The sequence below is a fragment of the Macrobrachium nipponense genome, chromosome 21, assembly GCF_015104395.2.
Source record: "Macrobrachium nipponense isolate FS-2020 chromosome 21, ASM1510439v2, whole genome shotgun sequence".
NCBI lineage: Eukaryota > Metazoa > Arthropoda > Malacostraca > Decapoda > Palaemonidae > Macrobrachium > Macrobrachium nipponense.
The window spans coordinates 63,450,740-63,472,925 of NC_087212.1; the positions used below are offsets into that span (position 1 = coordinate 63,450,740).

The 22,186-nt window shown below is 37.7% G+C and overlaps 1 protein-coding gene across 1 annotated transcript in view; it reads right to left on the bottom strand.

Annotated features, from left to right (window-relative positions):
• The window catches only part of LOC135198086 (protein amalgam-like), a 17,822-nt gene extending 563 nt beyond the window's left edge, over positions 1-17,259 (bottom strand). Inside the window, exons 1-12 of the mRNA XM_064225514.1 lie at positions 16,923-17,259; positions 8,401-8,508; positions 6,990-7,235; positions 6,547-6,692; positions 6,187-6,325; positions 5,732-5,829; positions 4,203-4,286; positions 3,366-3,514; positions 2,759-2,825; positions 1,902-2,124; positions 1,544-1,723; positions 1-65 (exon numbers count right to left, since the gene is read on the bottom strand). The exon at positions 1-65 is cut by the window's left edge and continues 563 nt beyond it. Of these exons, the coding sequence (XP_064081584.1) occupies positions 1,545-1,723; positions 1,902-2,124; positions 2,759-2,825; positions 3,366-3,514; positions 4,203-4,286; positions 5,732-5,829; positions 6,187-6,325; positions 6,547-6,692; positions 6,990-7,235; positions 8,401-8,508; positions 16,923-16,971 (1,488 nt within the window). The 5' untranslated portion in view covers positions 16,972-17,259 and the 3' untranslated portion in view covers positions 1-65; position 1,544. The remainder of the gene's footprint in view (positions 66-1,543; positions 1,724-1,901; positions 2,125-2,758; positions 2,826-3,365; positions 3,515-4,202; positions 4,287-5,731; positions 5,830-6,186; positions 6,326-6,546; positions 6,693-6,989; positions 7,236-8,400; positions 8,509-16,922) is intronic.
• Positions 17,260-22,186: the final 4,927 nt, after the last annotated feature.

The following is a 22,186-nucleotide window of genomic DNA, read 5'->3' on the forward strand; positions in this document are numbered from 1 at the left end:
TGACCCTCAAAGTGGACGAATCTTGATGCTGTTATTCAGCCCCTCTGACGAAGCAGTACCAACGTCTGTTGAAGAAATAGGATTAAATATTTGAGCTCTGTCCCAGAAAATCCGCGATTTTGTAAATAAACTATTATGTACATTAATAATTACCTTTCACGCGTACATGCAATTAATACACACGAACAGAATCACTTCAACAATAACATTAATACCATATTACAATGGGGTACTAAGTATGTACAAAACACGATAACCATCACATTCTGTTCTTGATTTTTATTTATAGTGAGCAAATTAACCGTGGGTCACTTTCGTCTATTTACGCTAATAGATACCCTCGTGTTATGTTATCTAGTGGTCATGAAACTTTCTTCGCTAGTAGGAAGGTCAGGGTTTGGCTGCCGGAAGAGAAGGAATGATGGAAGCACGTCCCGATAAACCGGACATGTAACTGTTGACCTTCGCAGTTAATTGAGATTGGTCGTTAGTCCACAGTGGAAGGTAGCAGGCACGGTGGGAGAAAATCATGAGGCTAACAAAACAAACACAATATTATATATGTATATATATATATATATATATATATATATATATATATATATATATATATATATATATCGAACCACCCTACACACATACACAGTACCATTCACCTTCATATTACGCAACACTTGTTCTTTAACGTATCAGTGCTCATCCTTTCCAATACTTCTTGCACTCATCTATCAGCATCTTCTATGTCCTTCCCTCTTTCTTCTTAACACACTTTCCATCTTTCAGCATCAAAGCATGAGGGAAAGGCGAAACTATTCGGCTACCATAAAGTCAAAGAAAACTCAGACATCAAGGGATAGCCCTGCCTAACAAGCTTATGGATACGGACTTCAAAGCCCTCGTCGATAAGTACAGCAGCGCCAAATGAAAAGAACCTGAGTTTAAGGAAGATAAAACAGTCAGAGACCTTCACCACAAAATTGAGGTGCGATGAGTATCTAGAAAAACCATCCCACACCAGAATGCAAAAAATCTTTTTTTTTTTTAATCAAAAGCTGTGACAGCGAAGCAAACGTTCCAGAGACCTTTTCTACCTCGTTTCAAAAGCCATCCATCCACTCACTAAAGAAACTGCACTTTTATGACGAGTGGCGGAGGAGGAGAGGGGGATTTCACCTATGAAGAACTAAAATGAGACCAAAATATACTATCATTTTTAATCTAAGTAGTCACATCGATCAAATTAGCAGTAGCATAACGATTACTTCAAAATAACTCATAATAGCATGATTCTTGAAATGGAGATATAAATCCACAGTTGTGTATGGTTACATACATTTAAAAACAAATATATACATTAAGCTTTCGGGAAACTGTTCGAAGAGTTTCCCGAAAGCTTTCCGGCCACATTTATCTGTGGATTGTTTTCTCCATAACTATTACTCTTCAAAAACATATTTCATCGCCATTCTCATATCTATCATTGCCTTAACAACTGCTCTAACTATCAAATGATGGAGTTATCACTCTGACGATCATAACTAACCTTACTGCATCACCCTTGCTACTCGAGGTAAATTGGACATCACAGTCATGGCTACTTTCCACCACTTCCAGGCGTCCTGCTCGTCGGTGGCGATACGCTCCACGGCGGTGGCAATGCTCTCTCGGCTGATCTTGTCAGCATGGCTGATCTTGTCAGCATACTGTGGTCTGGGTCTGGTCTCTGGGAGTGAAGAAATCATAAAGAGGAGTTTCAGTAACAATGTTTTTACATATAATTTGGATCTACGTACTGAACGGCTAAAGTATCTACTCCTTGAAACTCGTACTACCAAACAGCGCTTTCAATCAGACAACGTGCAAAAATAAGAAAAAATGAACGCTGCAGAAAGGACCCTTACCTGTATATCCGTAAGAGCTGGACTGCTCATACGGAACATGGAAGACGTAGGGTTCTCTCTGATCGGGGCCTGGCTGATACTCCTCCGCAACCGCTTTGATCATGATTTCGTAAGTCTCGCCTGGGGTCATGTCAAACTCGGTGCTGGCTCGGTACAAAGTCCTTCCATCGTAAGGAACAGAAGATCCAGCAACACTTGAACTGCTAGTGGCGTCGGAATTTCCCTGGGAGAAAGTCAGTTTCTTTTAGTGATTCCGTGGACGCCATGCAGGGTGTTGATTTCGGTTTCTTTTTAATCATTAGGATCATTACGAACAATCCACACATCTGACACGCTTCCCCTCCTCTTCTTAGTTTTGTTATTGTTGAGGCAGTGCTGAGTCATAATTAATTAACCCTTGCGGTTGAATCTACTGACCCTTAAGTTACTCCTGAAAGCTTTTTCAAACTTCAGTATTCTAAGAGCCGGCTGAGGAGAGACTTAAATGCCATTTACTTGAAAGCAAATTTGCCTCATGACATACAGTAGACAATCAAAATACACGCGTTTTCTCTGACTTGTAAAATATCAAAAAGAAGAAACTTTACTCAAAACGAAAAAGAATGAATCAACAGTATATCTTAACTTTCATGTGAAGTTAATTCACCTAATTTCTCTAGAGAATTCCTTGCTAAGGTCTGAATGATTATTCCAAAATGAGGCTGGACTGTTAGTAGTAGAAGCACCTTTCACACAACCCTCTACGCCAGGATTAACTGGCAGCTTCTGTTCCCCAAAGCCTGAAAAAGAATGAAGAAATTGGCTCTTCGACGGAAATGGAATGCTCACAAACAGCTATATATTACTTAATGCATTACCTCCTTCAGAGCGACGTAATAGAAGTTGACCGGAGCCAGACTGTTCACTTCCCAAGAGACAGTGTATCTGAAAAAAGAATATTGTTTATTTAATACAGAATAATTATCGACCTTGGTTTCATCATCCATATAGACATCTATATAAATATAAAAAGAACATGTAAGCTGAACATCTGAAAACGAAATCGCAACCAGATGAACTGGCGGAATTTCCTGTAAATCACCAGGAGGCAAACTCGATTAAGGTATGTTGAAAGAAAATTATCCAAACTCACACTCGGATCTGTGTTAGAATCTAACCAAGTGTCACTGGCATATCGTTAAGATATATATATATATATATATATATATATATATATATATATATATATATATATATATATATATACAAAATGTAAAATTCGTTGCAATGGAATAAAAGAAAGGACGGTAAATAATCAAACGAAGTTATTATTTTCGCATCGCAGTTGCGAGCAGACCTAAAGTAAGACCAGAATGCTTTTGAAAAGGGATAACCGTACAATCTCTCCCAGAACTATATTTTTGTTATCATGACAGGAAGCATTTTAGTGACGACGATCACGTGACCCCAGCTCTATTTCCTTACCTGTTGTTGCCAGACGGCGACGGCGCCACTCCCAGCACAGTCACGGGTCCAGGGGCTGCAGACACGGAAATTGTAGCGTGGCCACGCGACTTCTCGTTGTAACCGTAGCACTGGTATTCACCGAGGTCAGCCGAGGTCATCTGGGTGATCTAAGAGAGGTGCACGATGCTGAGGGAAGGTTCAATCTCATCCTCTTATCATTATTTGATCTATGAAATATTGTCGGATTTAGAAACTTTCGCTTCTCACAAACCATCATCAGATGGAGAAGCGTATATTGTACTTTCGTAATCAGTATACAAGATGATGAGAACTGACCGGGATTAAATGGTTAACAATATAAAGTAAATGAATGTTATAATTCGGACTGTTTGATTCAAGAGCAAATATCTGCATATTACACTAAAATACTTGAAGAGTACAGGGAATCATTAATACTCTAGCTTAGCTTTGGTTACCACTGGCGTCTCTGGCCAGTCTTAAACATTACTTGTAGCATTGTATCTTTTAATAGGAAGTTATTTTTTAGGATGATGTTATTTATGCATGAGTCTCTATTCGCACGTGAACTTCAAGTCAAGCACTTTCATGCCAAACTGTACCAATTAACCAATATCAGCGGGAAAATAAAGATGTAAAATCCGCAGGTTTGAGAAGTGCATGACACCAACTTGACGAACAGAACTGACTTATATTTCCATCAAAAATAGGGAGAAATATTTGCTATTTGTATCAAAGTACGATGCTACAAAACGCCAATAATTTTGATTGCGAAACAAAACCGTAAACTATAGAACGAAACATCATGAGCGGGGGAAAGGGTTCAGTAATAATTACTTGTAAGAAGTGGGTGTCATCCTGGGAGAAAGTGTGGTGGCGGTCGTCTTCCACCACTGGACCAGATGCAGAATACCAAGCGATCTGAGAGAAAACACAGTATATTTAGTACCTCCTGCCTTTGGAACCTTCCTTGGCATTTACCATTTTTACATAATTTTTTCCAACTTTTATTTTTTTTCTATCGAGCTCATTTGTCTGAGTTGGATCCATATTCTGAACTTGTGTAATATATACATGTATACACACTATATATAGATATATATACATATAATATATATATATATATATATATATATATATATATATATATATAGATATATATATATATCTATCTATATATATATATACATATATATATATATATATATATATATATATATATATAAATATATATATAATATATATATATATATATATCTATATATATATTATATATATAATAATATATATATATATATATTATGATGATATATATATATAAATAGATATATATATATATATATATCTATATATATATATATATATATATCTATATATATATATATATATATATTATATATATAGATATATATATATATATATATATATATATATATATATATATATAGTATATATATATATATATATATATATATATATATATATATATCTGTTTTTGTTTATTATAAATTGAAGGCACATGGGGCATCAATTATTTTAAAACAAAAGTTTTCTGATTTTTTAAAAATCTTGTGTGTGCGTGTGTGTGTGTGGGTATGGATAGAAGAATGAAGATGAAAAATTACATTTACATTTTGGTTATACACTAGGAAATGAGACATGAGAGGGGTACAAACCAGACATATGGTACTTATCGGGTAGTGCAGACTGCAATTGACTTAATGAATGATCCTGTGATACAAGAAGAACAGTACAGAGATTCTTTCATCCCTCAACAACGGACACCTCAAGAAGTCTTTATTGGAGATGTCTTAGAGTACCATCCGTTTAATTATAGGTCAGGATGTTTTCATCAACAAAATTTGGCTCTTAGTATCCCTGTGACAGTCTCATGTTGTAGGTCTTTGTGATGATGGTCAGTTTCAAAATCTTTCTTCTTTACTTTTGAAAAGTATCGTGGCCACTCTACTACTAATGCTGTAACAGGACTCTCATTTGTACGAATATTGCATAGCTTTCAGCTGCACATCTTTCGGCGGGCTGTGCTCGGGTCATCCTTATCATATTAAGTGGCCCATTTCCCTGATACAAATAACTTTTTTTTTTATCCGTCTCTCGTATTCGTAGGCTTTGCTACAGCTTTCTTGATAACGTATGTGGAGTAGAGCAATTGAACCTGGTTTCTTTAAACAACATTTATATGCCTACAGCTCTTGTCCTGCTGAGTATTTTCCTGACTTCTTTTAATAATATACCTCCAGCTTTTTTCTTGCTGAGTATTACTATGTCTGTCTGTCTTTGTGAATGTGTGCAGCGCTAAATAGTAATACTAAACCAATATATCAATCAATTCATTTCTGCCTTACCTGAGGCGCAGGGAATCCAGCCGCGTAGCAAGAGAGCTGGGCCATCATGTCTTCTCCTGAAGCAACAACTTCTGTAGTTGTCGCCTGAACTTCCACGTCTGAAATTTGGGAAACAATTTCGGTTCAGCCAAATGCAAGGGAGTACATTCCTTCATTTGCTCTTCCGAACATTACTCACTACTTTCTTTACACCCTCTTTTGTTTGCTAATATTGAATTATTACTGCAAGCCTTGTCATCAAGGGCATTCCATTAAATTAAGTTGTACTGATAAAAGTGACGTGAGTTATGTAAAATAAAACAAGTCTTTGACATTTTCAAATAAAATATAAAATCATTTACGATATCGGTAAAGAAATGAATCAACTGAAAGAAGGTGGTTGAGTAAGTATGTGATGCTCATTTAAAGTACGGTTGCAGTCAGTGTCAAGAGAGAGCCTTAGAAAAGATACTTACACTCAACACCCAAGTCGAAGTAGAAAGAGACTGGCTCAGACACTCCATTATCAGCTAAGCACATGTATCGGCCAGTGTCTTCTCGGGAGGTCTCGAACAAGTTGAAGACATTGCCCACAGTAATGACGCCGGGGTTACCCTTAGATAGGTACAAACAAAAAATCAGAAAAACGGAGTCGATTGAGAGAAAATTCGCATCATGCTCAATAAATATGATAAAGCTTAAGTTCAAAGTTTAACATTCTATCATTTTCTGGATACCGATTGCTGGGTAACGAGTGCAGGGACGAAAACTATTAAAATGAGCTTCATCCTCAGCGATTTTTGAAAGGAAAACGGGTGAACAGAAGCCTGCATTACCTCTTTATACCAAGTTACCGTCGCTGGAATGCTGCCGGACGCCACGCAAGAGAGAGAGGCAGGCAGACCCTCTCCTACGGACAATTTGCCATCGCTAGGAACTGTCGTCAGGTAAACCTGGGGAGCTGGTTCCAGAGGTGCAGCACCTGAAATGGAAGTCATTCATCGATAGAGTCAGAGATCAGCCACATGAAGAGAAACCTAATATTTATTTTCCCCCTGTAATAAGTTTTATTTTCAGCCACATAAAAAGGAAGTACATCTAACTCGGGTTCACAAACATCCTTTTCCTCGTATTCTTTCATTCTTCATCCTGGAAGATATAACAGCCTACCCGCCTCGCCTACATTATTTTTAGTTGTGCATGTTTGCATGGAAATATCACATTCTAAACAGCTAAACGTATAAACCACCAGACCCAAATTTCGACGGGGATGACTCACCCCTGACCGCGAGAGTGTGAGTGACGGCTTGTCTCGCCCAAGCAATGCTGCAGGTGTAGGTGTCCTCGTCAGAGGCATCCAGGTTATTAATGATGAGGTTGCTCCCGTCGGTGCCAAGTTTCCCCGAAGCGATACTTTCTTCATACTGCCGAGGCACTGTGAACTTCCCCTTGACGCTCTTCATCTGCATGAGGAGCTCGCGGCCGTCGGGAGCGTCGCCCTTGAACCAGAAGACCGAGCGGCGCCCTGAAAGTGCAGTCACTCCCTTCAGTGTCCTGAGATTTCGCCTCCTCGCATGATTAATTATTAGTCTGCTTTTCTGCTAAAGACATCACGCTGTGCATCGTGTCTTTAGCACAAAAGTGGATGCAAAAAGGAAAAACTGTTTTCTGAAAGGTCACAATCTACTACTGATGAAAGGTCTCAGTGCCTAAAATATATTACAAGTTTGACTACAAATATAAAGTTAGAGATATCATGAGTAATGAGGTTTTGACATGAAGTATTTTTGCAGCTGTTTATCTTAGTGAAAAGGATGTTAACAGACAGAACAAACATACACGTCATTAACTTAACATAAAATTCTTTTAGTTCTTTGTTAGATTTAAAAAATAATATAAAAATAAAAATAGAACTTTGAATATGTGTCACTGATGTCCTGAATCTCGCGTCAAAGACACTTTTAAAATTGGTGAGAAAACTCAGTTTGCAGCGTTTTTACTTATTTGCATAATTAATGCCACTTTAGCAAAAAGTACGGTTTATGGAAGTTACAAAGGATTACAGGCACAGGATGATAAACGCCAGAACCAAAGACTTCATTTTCAGTTGTCTTCTGAAATATGTCTGCCGTGTCTTCAGGACTGTTGAACAGTATCCCATTGTTACCTGATAAGAGAGGGGTAGCACGTGCACTATATACAAAGACTCGGGGTTCTAAATGGTCATACCAGAGTTGACACTAATTTTACATACAAAAGTGATGTCTGTGTCAGGAATCAACGAGGAATGTCCTTTTTCTCAAGTGATTAGCTCATAATTAATGACTTCTAATAAACCTCGACTGCTTGCACGAACCAGCAACACATTGTTTGTATATATGGATCGTAAGCTGAAAACGCAACATCAGTCAAATCATAATGAGGGAATTAGATTTCAGTGTTTAAGGGATAACAGTCTCCCTAAAAATTCTAAGTGTCAAGTTCAGAGCTTGAAATCAAACCAAAGAATGTCATGTTGGTATGGCAAGAGTACAATTACTCAGTGATTTGGGAACGTCATACAGGACTTTTTATTGCTTACTCGTACTTTCCACCCAAGTTGAATAGACTTAGGTAGAGTGGGAAAGATAATGCTGAATAAATCTCATGTATTATTATTAGTAAAAAATAAAAAATAAATAAAAACTTACCAACATTTCTAATGTCACAGGGTAGTGTGACAGATGTTCCTGCGTCAGCCTCGAAATGGCCTGGTTGAGTTACAACTCGGGGGCCGCCTCTCTGACTCTCAGATGGTCCTGCCACAAATGGAAAGAATCTTGTTTTTTTAATTCTGTCGGTGAAACTGCTATAATTATAATGGTTACTTTCCACGTGAAATGCTTTTGTGCTAAGAATAAATGAGGGAGTTAGGGCAGTGGGATGGAACAACTAAAGCACTGGAGATGAGAAACTGAGACAGCTGACGGGATGGCAGATGAACCATTGGGACAACTTGGGTAGATGGAAAAAAACAACGAAGGAGACAGGTATTCAAACCAGAAAGAGTAAGGCAGGTGGGACAGTGCAACCACAGGCTTGCGAAATGTCTTTGTGTGGTCTTCAAGTGAATTTTACTTTATATTAACGGAAAAGGTTACTTTTAAAATAATCACAGTTAATATTTCAGTCAAGAGTTGGAGTTTGTTAGCTGCCACTACTTCTGTATATCAAGAAAAGAGAAAAAATCTTGTAATTTAAACTAAGACCATCTTAATTCCTACAGTCTTTCTGTTCTCTTGTGGGAATTACAAACATATCTGTTTCTGTCATCACTCCAGACTACGATCAGAATACTGTGCACCTGCAATCTTTTGTTATTTGGAAACTTCCATATCTGCAATGTTTTAGCTTGGGTATGTGTTGAAAATAATATACACTAGCCAATAAATGAAGTTAGGAGAGCAGTGTTTTCTGTAGCGCTAGTCTGTTAATTTATTTGTGTGTTATTGAGATCATTTTAAAGGTGTTAAAGATATCGCCATGAAATTTTCGCGGTTTATTTTGTTTTTATAATACTGAAAAATTTTAGAGTTGTTGATAAAATTCCATTAATAATTTAATTAGCGTTTTTCATTCAAAGCATATATCAATTTTTAACCAAAATTATTCTTAAATACATATAATATTAACTCTAAAGGTGCAAGTTGGCATAACACTTGATACATACAAATCTGATGTAGCCACAAGTTGCAAAACGGGTCATCAGGCCTGGGATATTAGGAAGAAACGACTGGGACAGATGGAGCTGGGTGGAGGAATGACTAAGACGGCTGGGCTATTGGGGACAAAACAACCAAAGCACCAATGGTAGTGGGGCCAAAACAACTGTGAGGCTTCGATGTAAGAACAAAAGATTGAGCCAGAGAAGGAAATGGGAGTAGAACAACTGAGGCAGCAGGGTTATAGTGTGGTCAGAATGAATGGAATGAAAAACTAAGGCAGCTGGGATTATGGAGCATGGAACGACAAAGGCAGCAGGGGTGGTGGGCCCTTGTAATGACAGAGGCAGCTATGGTAGTGAGGACCGAATATATGAGGTAGCAAGGGTGGTGGGAATTCACTCTTAATTGGAATTTTTTTAGGTGAACATGCAAGATTTTTCCTCTTTTACATATCAAAGTTTATATTCGATGGAACAGTTTTCCCTCTTCCGGTGAACTTCTACATTCATCCTATAATGGACGAGAGATTTATCTCTAGTTATGAACATCAGTATTTACTATTTGGTAGATGCTAAAATCTTTATATATATATATATATATATATATATATATATATATATATATATAAGTCATATCACATTACCGTGATTCATATACATATATCGAGCTACAAATGTCCTTTAATATCTAATTCGCTCTACCCCGGAATTAATATATTTTCATATATGTTTAACCGAGGGGGAATTTATTAAGTGATAATAGAATTGCCGGCCGACAGGCGCGAACCATCGACCTCTCAATTCCAGGACTGGCAGTGAAGCATTAGCCAACCCCGCCTAAGGCTTCACTGCCAGTCCTGGAATTGAGAGGTCGATGGTTCGAGCCTGTCGGCCGGCAATTCTATTATCGCTTAATGAATTCCCCCTCGGTTAAACATATATGAAAATATATTATTCCGGGGTAGAGCGAATTAGATATTAAAGGACATTTGTAGCTCGATATATATATATATATATATATATATATCTATATATATATATATATTCATATATATATATTACACACATATATATATATATATAGTAAATTTTCTGTCTGAGAATTAACCTATTTTTTCTATCATGACCCAGTCTCCCATAAATGCCAACCACTTTAAATAATGCCAGCAAAACTCCCTATCTTTTCCCTGACTGGGTATTTGTTCGTGCCCACTGTCGATGAAGGCCTCTGGCTACTTAAGATGAGATTTAGCAGCATGTTATGGTTGAGTTAGTTCAGGTTGTGCTCTTTTGGAAAAGTTTACTGTACAATCAACATACATTCTAAATTCTCTTTATTATCTCTGCCATGACAATTCCAGTTGCCATAGATGAGCAGACCTGGAGATGCGAGTAGCTTCGACTCAAGTTTTAGAGTTAGAGTTTTCAAGAGATATGCTTTTCGGATTTATATCGCATACTTTGGTAGCATCTGACAGACATCATATCTGTAACTCTGAAGCCTAGAGAGTAATCGATCTGAAAAGTCTGGTATTGAGTCGATTTGTCATGTTTTAAACTCCTGGTGATCAAAGCACAAATATCAAGTGAAACAGTCAAATTTACAACACAAAATAAATCCCAAGGCACGAGTAAAGAATATTGCTTGCACCTGGGTTTCTCCGACAATGGCTAAATATGCATCGGATGGTACCGAAATCAAATAAAATCAAAAGCAATTTGGCGACACTTGCAATCCTCAGACGCTGGTGTCACTAAACAAAAAAAGTGGGTATTTATAGTTGCTAAGACTGGGGTGCAATGCCTCTTTGCTCGAGGCCAACGCTCTCGCCTTCTTGCCTTCTTTACTCTACGTGCAAAGCGGCATTAGATTCCTTTCGCCCTTCTACTGCTCACTGTGGATATAAATTTATGTTCTTATTATTAACTGAAATATTTCATCACATAAATCATCTTATCATCATATGAGACACTCAAGATCATCTTTTATCTGAAATGACGCTGAGAATTCTAAGAAAAGTGACCTTGTCCAGTACTGTAAAAAAGAAAGTAGAGTAAAGCAATCTGTGGCACTTTGGTCGAGAGCCAACCTGCAGATTCCCGCGCTTAAGTTGGCATTGCTCCGCTGATGAGCTTCTTTTTCTTCTTTGAACCACATTAGCAACTTTTAGGGAGTCTAATACCAGTCCTATTAACCTGGCTGCATTTTCGGAATCCTGCAAGTGCTTGCTGAAACAATCTACATTTGCTCGTCTACCCATGCCTCATTTTGAATGATTGAATACCCCGGAGATTTAAACAAAGGGCATCCTTAAATCAATGGAAAATCATGGCTATGAGATTTCGTACTTTAGCGTCGGTTACCCCGATCAAATATCTTTAAAACCTGCTGTGAAGAAGTTCGAAGAAAATAACAATACGAAATAGTCAGTAAAATGAAAATGCCAGACAGGAGAGACACGCCATTATGGAATCCAAGAGCAGCCAGGTTTAAAATCGCAAACGAGGAAAGGAGACAAGAAACGTCATCACCTGACAAACAGAAGGGATTAAAATATAGAAAGACTGAGGCCTCGGAAGACTGCACGCTAAGTTAGGGCGTGTCATTCCGAAAATGATATGGAAAAATGAAAGGAAATCTGGATGAATTCAAAACCACTCGTGCATGGAAACAAAAAAACAAAAAACAAAAAAAAACATTCTCCAATCCATCTGGGAAATTAAATTACCCGCTGTTCGAAAGGCTTCCTTTATCAACAGCGACGTGAAGGATTATGTAAGAGTTGAACAGGATAGAGGCAACGTCCCAAAGATTGGCACTGGGCAATGACTGCCGAAATTGGCGCCATCTTAAGCCGGGAGAGTTGCAATCCAAATAAATCCATTTTAGTCATAAAAGGACCCATACATTAGATTCTATATGATGCACAGCAGCGTCTTAAATCATACATATCCTTTTCCCATAGTGACATACAAAGACAAAGAATAGTTAGAGTAGGAAAAAAAAACCTTTCTGCAATATTTATCGGAATACTTTGACTGTGAACTCTGTTCACATTACAAGTAGAAAGGGCAAACCTCAGTGCTTAGATACTTAGTAGTCATAAACACTTCAACTATATATATTTATATATATATGTATATAATATATATATTATATATATATATTTATATTAATATATATATGAATGTTATATATACGTTTGAAACTAGCATTAATGAGAGGCGCTGGCATTAACAGCTTTTGACCATTCAATGATGATTGCTTGGGAGAAAGACTGCATTCATATAGTATGTATTTATATATGTATATATAAGTATGTAGTATATATGCGTGTGTACACACACACACACACACATATATATATACACATATGTATGTGTATGTATGTGTGTATGTGTAAGTTACAAATTCAGCGACTCTCTAGAGACGAAAGTGTTCTCGGAAAAAGTAGAAACCCAAACCTTTGGGAATTGCATAACTGTTGAGATTGAGAATTGTAACCACAAAAGATTCGCGCTTCCAGAGTTGCCAGGCCTCGTCAGCCCCCCAGAGAACCCCAAATTGTTTATTCCAAGAAGTTATTATAGCTATTTGGCGACGTATTTGATCTCAGGATGGAATAATGTTTCTATGTCTTTTCTGTGTAGGTCAAAAGGCATCCAAAATGAGGGCTATTCATCACTGCTAAGTTCGTCCTAGCTTTCCTTTACTGAGAAATTACTCTGGTGTTGATAAATAGATTATCTAAAATATCCCTAATCATTCCTCTTCATATATTACTGTTATAATAATCAGTTGATCCTCAAGTGAATGTTATCTGATACGTACCTACAGAGAAGGCTCGAACTGGGAAAATATATCACATTATCTGGAGGGATAAGGTTTCGATCTTCACTCATTTAAAATGTCACTACCAACCTCATCTCAGATACATTTCTAATAAAGTTAAGATACATGACTATTGCAGAAATTCCTAATCTTTATAGACATTTCAGTTTCAAAATCTTCATTCATCGTTCAGTCCTTGGAAAAATACGTGAATCGCGTGCAAAGGAAGAGATTATACCCTATCGCTCCCCTAATGCAGCTGTCGATCAAATCTACATCCATCACTGTTATGCCATTCTTAATTCCCCCGCCAAAATTTCGCGATGTGATGTACTTAATAATAAAAGAGCACTGGGATAATACCATTTATAAACGTTATTGCGATCTATGTGCTTCTTTGCTCTTTGGATGTTTGTGGCTGCTCAACTTGTTTTCCGTTCATTCATACTTTGTTCAAATGATTAAGAATCTGAGCCCATATTTCTGGTACTTGAGACATTTGTGATGTCTTACCAGGGCCGTTGACCCTCTAACACTTGTTCTCCATCCCTGGGCTATGACGAAGCCTAGGTTAAATGTTTCTCCCACGATCTCTATCTTTTAGCGCTCCTTTTTCAACCTGCTAACTATCGAATTCCTCTCATCGAACTCCTTTCTTCTGTGCTCTTTTATTTTCCTCGAACTTATCACTCTATCGCTCGTTCTGGAATAGTCACGATCCTTTACGTGCTATATATACAATTCGTCACACCAGTTTAAACAATTTTGAACATTATTATTCATATTCAAGCCCTTTGGATTATTGCAAAAACTATGTCGTTGTCTACAAACGAAAAGAAAGAAAGCTTAATAGAATCACTACTTTTTCGAAAACGCAATCTTACGGGGGAACTTGCACCATCACTATTGAGGAAAGATCAAATATAAATCTCTGAATAAAGAAACAGTTTCTCCCACGAGGAACCTTGAAGGCGAAGATGGAGGAGATGGTATGTGATACTAGAGTGAATCTGAACCGCTTATGACTGGCTAAGACTTCATCATTTTGGATAGGAAGGAGCTGACGGCTCGATGATTCGTTCACGTAATTTGGCGCCGCAACGACTATGGTAACAGACGGCGGAAACATATTTTGAACTGCAAGTAATTTGGATTCAGATGTGAGCAAATAAAACTAAAAAATGGTAAATTCCTCTTACGGTTAGCAGAAACATTCGCTTAAAATAATGTTTGACCCTTGCATTCATAAAACCGTCTGTAAAGAGTAAAAATTGTATTAAATTAAATCATTTGGATCTTCCCTAGATAGTGACCCCCAACAAAGTGCGGGGGTCTTTACTTACGACAAGTATTTTGGGGGTACAATCTTTTGTTTATGTTCTTGCAGTGGTCGCCAACGAGCTTGTACTATACATGCGCAAAGGAGCTACATGCCGGGTTAAAACCCCTGGGAGTCACTGTCTAGGACAGATCCAAGCTTTTGAATAAACCAGGATCCTGTAGTATGCTAAGTCCCTACTGAAAATGGACGCACACTTTTTTCCTTTATTTTTCTATGCAGATGTGGAACAGACAAGGCCACTGTGCTGACCCTCCCTTCGCCCTAAGCATGCAAAAAGACGATATACTACAGTTATTCTAGTTCATACAAACTTACAAATGCATGAAATCTTCTATATTCCCGTAAAGCCATTTGAATACATACATACAATACGTACAAAAAAAAAGCTCCACTGGAGCTGAACGCAGGCTTAAAAAGCGTTTCATTAGTAAGTCCAAATACATAAAACTTCCTTATGTAAAAAAAAAAAAAAAAAATCATGAGTCCTAGTACTACCAACCATGATCACGGAAAAAATTATGCCTTATATGCGTAGTAAGTGAGAAACATGACAAACATTCCAAGAGCAAAACCTATATTCATTGAAGAAAAATATGTCCAATCCCTAAAGTTGCATGAAATGGGAAACACGGCAAATGCAATCCAGAAATCCCCCAAAAACGGCAGACAAAGCAAAACTGTAATTCTAAACTAGACAGCACACAGTAACAAGCATTAATGTCAGCGTATATAAGAAAATGCACAAATACACGCCTGAGTTCCACTTCAAATGAAATAACAAACGAACGGAAACGAGAAACATGACAAAAAGCAACTACAACTCCATAATATAGGAGAAAATGGATGAAAATGCTCTCCAGACTGCCGCACTAAACGAAAAAGAACAAACGAAACCTTGAACTTCACTTACCAAATGAGTTGACATTTGGCTTAACTATGTCATCAACAAACCGTGAAGTGGGGAATGGATACCCGCGCCACGCCTTGGCAACAACTTAAGATACATACCCACAAATTTCAGTATTCGCTTAATGAATGTCTCCCGTCTATTAAGCAGACAATGTCACCTTCTTTTTGCTGAAAGAGAATCCGCGCTGCTTCTCTGAGAAAACAACACGAGAGAGAGCTAATGACTTTCCCAGACCTTGCCAACCCAAGTGCCGGTTTCGAGCAAAGAATTTGGTTACGAAATTGTAGTGTTATACATACTTTCTGCTATATAAAAGAAATAATAGTTGAAGCTAAGACAGGGCCACTGGTGAGCTCGTTCTAAAAACTGGATTCTTTAGATGGTCATTATAAAAAGAGACCTATAGACGAAACGTTGGAAAGAGTTAAGTTGTGGGCTTCGTGTATCGGTTAATTTTTCACCAAGACTCGAACTTGCGACTTTATTATTTGATTGTCATTTTTCATTGCGCGTGATGTAAGTCAGCTGCAGATTTAGAATTAATAGCAACAGCTATTGTGTAGTTCCAGCTTACAAGATACAAACTTGCAGGTAACACCTCGTACCAGTTACGAGGTTCGAGAACAAGTGGCACAACCCATAGCAATAAGCTGTGTGTGGGATATGTCACATAAACTCACACACACACACACACACACACACACACAACACACACACACACACACACACATATATATATAGATATATATCTATATATATATATATATATATAATATATATATATGGATAATATATATAAGATATATATATAGCTTATTATATATATATACACTATCTATGGCCTAAGCCTCTCTCTCTCTCTCTCTCTCTCTCTCTCTCTCTCCAAGTTAATCATGTCTATCTGTGAATTCTGGATCTTACAGTCCTGCGTTTTCCTAGTTACGTTTTATTTACTTCTAAGATCGGATTTTTCTTCGTGAGAGAGAGAGAGAGAGAGAGAGAGAGAGAGAGAGAGAGAGAGAGAGAGAGAGAGAGAGAGAGAGAGAGATGAGTGCCTAATCAATTCAGTCCCAGATCTATCAAGATTCGCGATGTCAAGGGTTTTCAAAAGGAAGCAGACGAAAGCGGCTGTCTCAGTTCCAAGAGATTTCTTAAATGACCAACCAAACAAAAGTGAGTAAACCAAGAACGTCTTTTAAGAGGAACTGTATTTGCTGTGTGTAACTAACAGTTCAGCAGTAATTCATGAGCGGTGGTCGCAACGGATGATGTATGCAGGACAATCTCCACTATCCCGATGGTCATCCATTATGAAATGATGAGTTAAGATGAAGTACTTTAGTAATAAGATAGACGATTAATCACAGTTGGTTAAGTGCAGATTTTTCAGATGAAAGAGATGATTAAGTCAACTGTCCTACTTACGCGTTACAGCCAGTAGGCCTATACATAATATAAAGAACGTAGAAAACATGACTGCCCGACACTGGTCCCACGAAAATATTTTAGCGGCTTCTTGGTAAACACTGTCACCACATCCGTGTTGCCGATTCTTTCAAAGACCGAAACTTGTGTCTCAATCACTCGTGTTTCCAAGAGACAAAGACGTCTTTCAAGAGGCAAAAGAACAACACAGAAGTTGCCCCTTCTTGGGCAAAGAGTCACTCCTCGACTTGAGTGCGAGACTTTGCGACGGAGTTCACAGGGAGAGAGACCCCAAGCTTTGCTGGCTTGACACAGACTGTGGCTCCTCCTCCTCGGCCCATAAAACACTTAAGATGTATTTTTGTCCACCACGGTGTCCCTGCTCCTTCCTACTCCTGTGTTACTGTTGCTGCTGCTGCTGCTGCTACCGTTGCTATTGCCGGTGGCACTGTCTATCAAGAGTTGCTTCCTCCTTTCTTCTTTGGAAGTTCATTTAACAAGCCGGACCATTCATCTTTTGCCTGAACAATACTAGCTTTCTTGCTCCATAGATTCTACATAGCGTAAATACAACGGGTATCATGTAATCTGCTCTCTACTTCCCGATTCCCTGATATTTTTTAATGCATTTTTGACGGAACTCCTTTCATCCGAATTTAGGAATGAAATGAATTTGGGTCCTGCGAACACGGCTTCGGCTTGACTATAGTAGAATGTTGTTTTAAAAACACATAGATAATGAATAACAGAGACGACAGGTCATTGAGCAGAGGGTGAGCAGGCCGCGCGCGCGCGCGCACACACACACACACACAAATCAGCGCTTAAAATTTCGTAAGGGGGAAAACTGATTGATTATTAATTGACTGTCAGAGAGGACATTACCTGGCATTACAACTATACGAAACTGAGGAAACTAGCGATAACATTTCAAATTAAAGTGAAAGAAACCTTGCTTTAATGAAATTTCAAAAAAATGTCTTGAGACAAACGGTGCGTTAAATGAATTTCTATAGAGGTAACTAATTAAATGTGTATTTAATGAAAGTCTTAAAATTTCAATGGAAAAAAAAACTCGACCAAAAACCTGAAGGCAAATAATGTTACTCTGCCTTATTCTTTTCCACGATTTATGGTTTGAATATATATATATATATATATATATATATATATATATATATATATATATATATATATATGTATGTATATATCCCACCAACAATACAGACACATACGAATCGACTCTGAGAGACTTACCGTATGACGTAAGCAATAAAACCTTTCGTTGAAAATAACGGTTTTTGACCACTGAGACCTGTAAAGGCAAACAAATATTATTATTATTATTATTATTATTATTATTATTATTATTATTATTATTATTATTATTTAGAAAATGCGTTTGAAAAATTAAATTAGTAAATAGTAGAACAATTATTTTCAAAGTATACAGTACAAAATCATGAGACCAATGTCTGACTTTGTTCTCAGGAAATCACGTGCTTACACAGATGCGCGCTCATTTGTTATATATATATATATATATGATAGAATATATATATATATATATATGATATATATTTAATATAATATATATGTGTGTGTGTGTGTGTGTTTTTATTTATATATATATATATATATATATATATATATATATATTATATATATATATGTGTGTGTGTGTGTGTGTGTGTGTATGTATGTATCTATATTATATATATGTATGTATGTATATAGGTGTCTATATGCGTGTATGTGAGTAAAGCCTCAGCAGCTTTATATAACAACAAAAAAACAACAGTCATAAGCAACACGACTCCCGCTAAAGATACTGAGCCACTGAGAACTGCTTTACAGCCTCGATCCCTCCGGGTTGTTGCAATTCGTTTTATTTGAACTCTTCTTTCCAACTACCAACAAAAACACCTCTAATGCCTCTTTGCCCTCTTTATCCGCCGCACATCATTTTCGTCGATGTATCTCTCCTATTCCCTCCTAAAGAACTCTTGTGATTGTTGGTTTACTTAAACCAACCTGCGTAACAGTACGGGTCTCGATTTTTCCATACTCTTTGTTTCATACGTTCTGCCAAAACAATAATCTCAGCAACTTTAGCCTACAATTGTTCAACTTGTCTTGGAAAGCCACAAGGCATCCTCTTTTTGTTGTACAACTTACGTAAGGCTCCCTCTCCTGTTTTAGCCTCACTTACTCGTCTTTCACAATGCCGTTGACATCCTTAATAGTTGCCTGTATGAACCGCTCATATTAATTTACATCAGCCAAACAAACATTCTTAATCTCCTTCTCCAGCTTCAGTGTGTCTACTTAACTTTACTCTTGACGTTGTCATTCCATTTCATAATGACCTTCAACATTCACGGCAAATTCTCGCCAACTTAGATATATATATATATATATATATATATATATATATATATATATATATATATATATATAATATATATATTATATATATATATATATATATATATATTTGTGTGTGTGTGTGTGTGTGTATAACTGAATCGCGAAAGTTTGGGACATGATAAATGCATAAATAAAGGTATAAGCCACAAGGGAAAGATAAACACAGGAGTAGCTGCAAGATCTTTCGACTCGTCCTTTACTTAGTCGGTCTACTAAGTAAAGGACGTGAGTCAACCCGAAGGAAGCAACTAACCTTCCCCTTGATGGAATAGAGTTATAAGAATCGGGGAAAACAGAAACAGGAACAGTTTCAATAGTCAAATATTATCAAATTTAAAGACCAATTCCAAAAAGCAATTACTATGCATTTGCGAATCTGTTCAAAGAAACAGCAAAGAAAAGCCTTAGTTTACTTTTTATGAAGCCAAGAAAATCACAGTTACTCTCTGCTCGAAATAGAATAGACCTCTGTATAAATAAAAATCACTATGATCAGGGTTCAACATTCCATACCGAATTGAATATAGAATTTAAACCAAAGGCCAAGCACTGGGACCTATGAGGTCATTTAGCGGCGAAACGGAAATCGACAGTAAAAGGTCAGAAAGGTGTTACAGGGGGAAAACCTCGCAGTTGCACTATGAATCAGTTGTTAAGAAAGGATGTGGAGTAAGAGGGAAGAAAGAGAATATCAAAGGAGGTAAAGTAAAAGGAACAAAAGGGGTTCCAGATAGGGGCTGAAGGCATGGTGTAAAGAACCCTAAGTAATGCCTACAGTGCACAGCATGAGGTGCACAGACGGCACTACCCCCTACGGAAAAAAGTCCATATCCAACAACCAGCAGAGGTTATAAACAAAAGTTATACACAAAATTCGTTAATACAGAACCCTAACATGCGTACATTATTCACCTAATTCATCAAAACACGATTCCCGTAAACTTCACCAGACACGTAAACCAAAGGACTGCGTCTTGAACTCAGACGTGGTGGGAGTCCAGAGAGCTGTTCTCGCTGTATCCTTTAGCGACAACGTTTACTTAATCTTTCGCCTCATTACCGCTCCTACGCACACCGCCATAACCCTCCATCAAATTGTGTCGCACCCATCTGAAGGCCGCGTCTCTCACTCCAAACACAGCATGTTACGTTTCTTCTCTTGCCCGTTCTTCCTCAATTCTGCCATGTTAATACTTTGTTACCCTGGACTTCTAGTTTTGTTTCAACAGTCTTTTTACCCTTCCTTGAAAGCGAGCGTCCTCCTTCATGCATTCTTGTGAAAACTCAAGATGCAGTGGCGATAAAATGAAAGAGCTTTGGTTGTTCCCAACAACAGGTAGAAAATGACAACTGATTTGCCCGAATATTTGATGTGTTCGTTAGGATTTGTGTTGATCCCATCGGGAATCGATTGAAATGAACTTCGCTGGTAAACTCTGGTGATTTCTGTGATGCCACGTTTCTACATACTTTTTTATTTCACCAAAATATGACCGAGGTTTGAAAACGAATGATATGAAAAACCGAATTTTGTGCCTCCTCGAATTTTTATCCCTTTCCTGTTGAATTCATAGCGTTAATGATGTTTACTAAATATACCGTCTGCTTTACACTTCTGAATACCTCTGACTAGGACAATTAACTTAGTGGGCGTCTACCAGTCTTGATCAAAAAAATTTCTGGCCATTCCAGATGCTCCAACAGTGTCACCCTATCCCCCGAATGCTACTGATATATCTTTTAACTAAATGACGAGATCAGAAACAAAGGTCCATTATCACATCTCTAACGATTTCTATCATTCTAACTGACGTATTTACTAAAAACACAATCGCAGCAGATATTGCTGATGTACTAGTCAATCTTTTTTTTTTTCCTTTTAAGAATAGCCTGTGCAAGCAAGTTAATAAATCTCCCATGAAGTTACTTTTATTTTTCTTTCTTTCCCGAAGCATTACCTATCTGCTTCATCCTACGGCCTGAGTCAAGAAACTCACTTGGTAAGACAATACTGAATCAGCAATGATCAAAGATACATTCTTTCAATACTATTTCGAACTGAAAGAAGGGCAGATCAAAGGATAGCATCTAACTTAGCAACTGCTCGGCACCCTGCCCCCTCCTCTTCCCACCCAGACGCTGTAATCTTCATTAAGGAGTCGCCAAAGATAACATCTGAAGACCATCCCGTCCCCATCTCAGCGTTTTTTCTCATCCTGATAACGATCTGCTATTTATAGCAGAGTGTTTGCTTTGTGCCTCACGGCATGTAGTCAAAGATCAGATTCTTTTGTCCCTGTCGCTAAGCATTGGCTCCCTCAAGAAGACCCCGCTACATGTACTAGGCCAATGGAATGGAGAAACGACTTTTACTGCCATGTTGGCACGCACTGTTACGTCAGCTATGATAAACCTTAATGCAAGAAAAACGCTCTTCTCATTCACTCCTTCTCTATCTTATTATACAAGTATTTAGCCATGAAGACACACACACACACACACACACATAGTATATATATTATATATATATATATATATATATATATATATATATATATATACTATATCGAGCTACAATGTCCTTTAATATCTAATTCGCTCTACCTCGGAAATTAATATGTTTTCATATATGCTAACCGAAGGGGATTTTTCTCGATAATAGATTTACCTGTACTTGGGCGCGAAACGCAGGTACATTATAAATCCAGGACGTCAGTGGAAGCGATACCACCCAACCGCGGTGGGTGGGGGTACCCTCAGTGGAAGCGATACCACCCAACCGCGGTTGGGTGGTTACTCAGTGGAGCGATTTACCACCCAACGCGGTTTGGGTG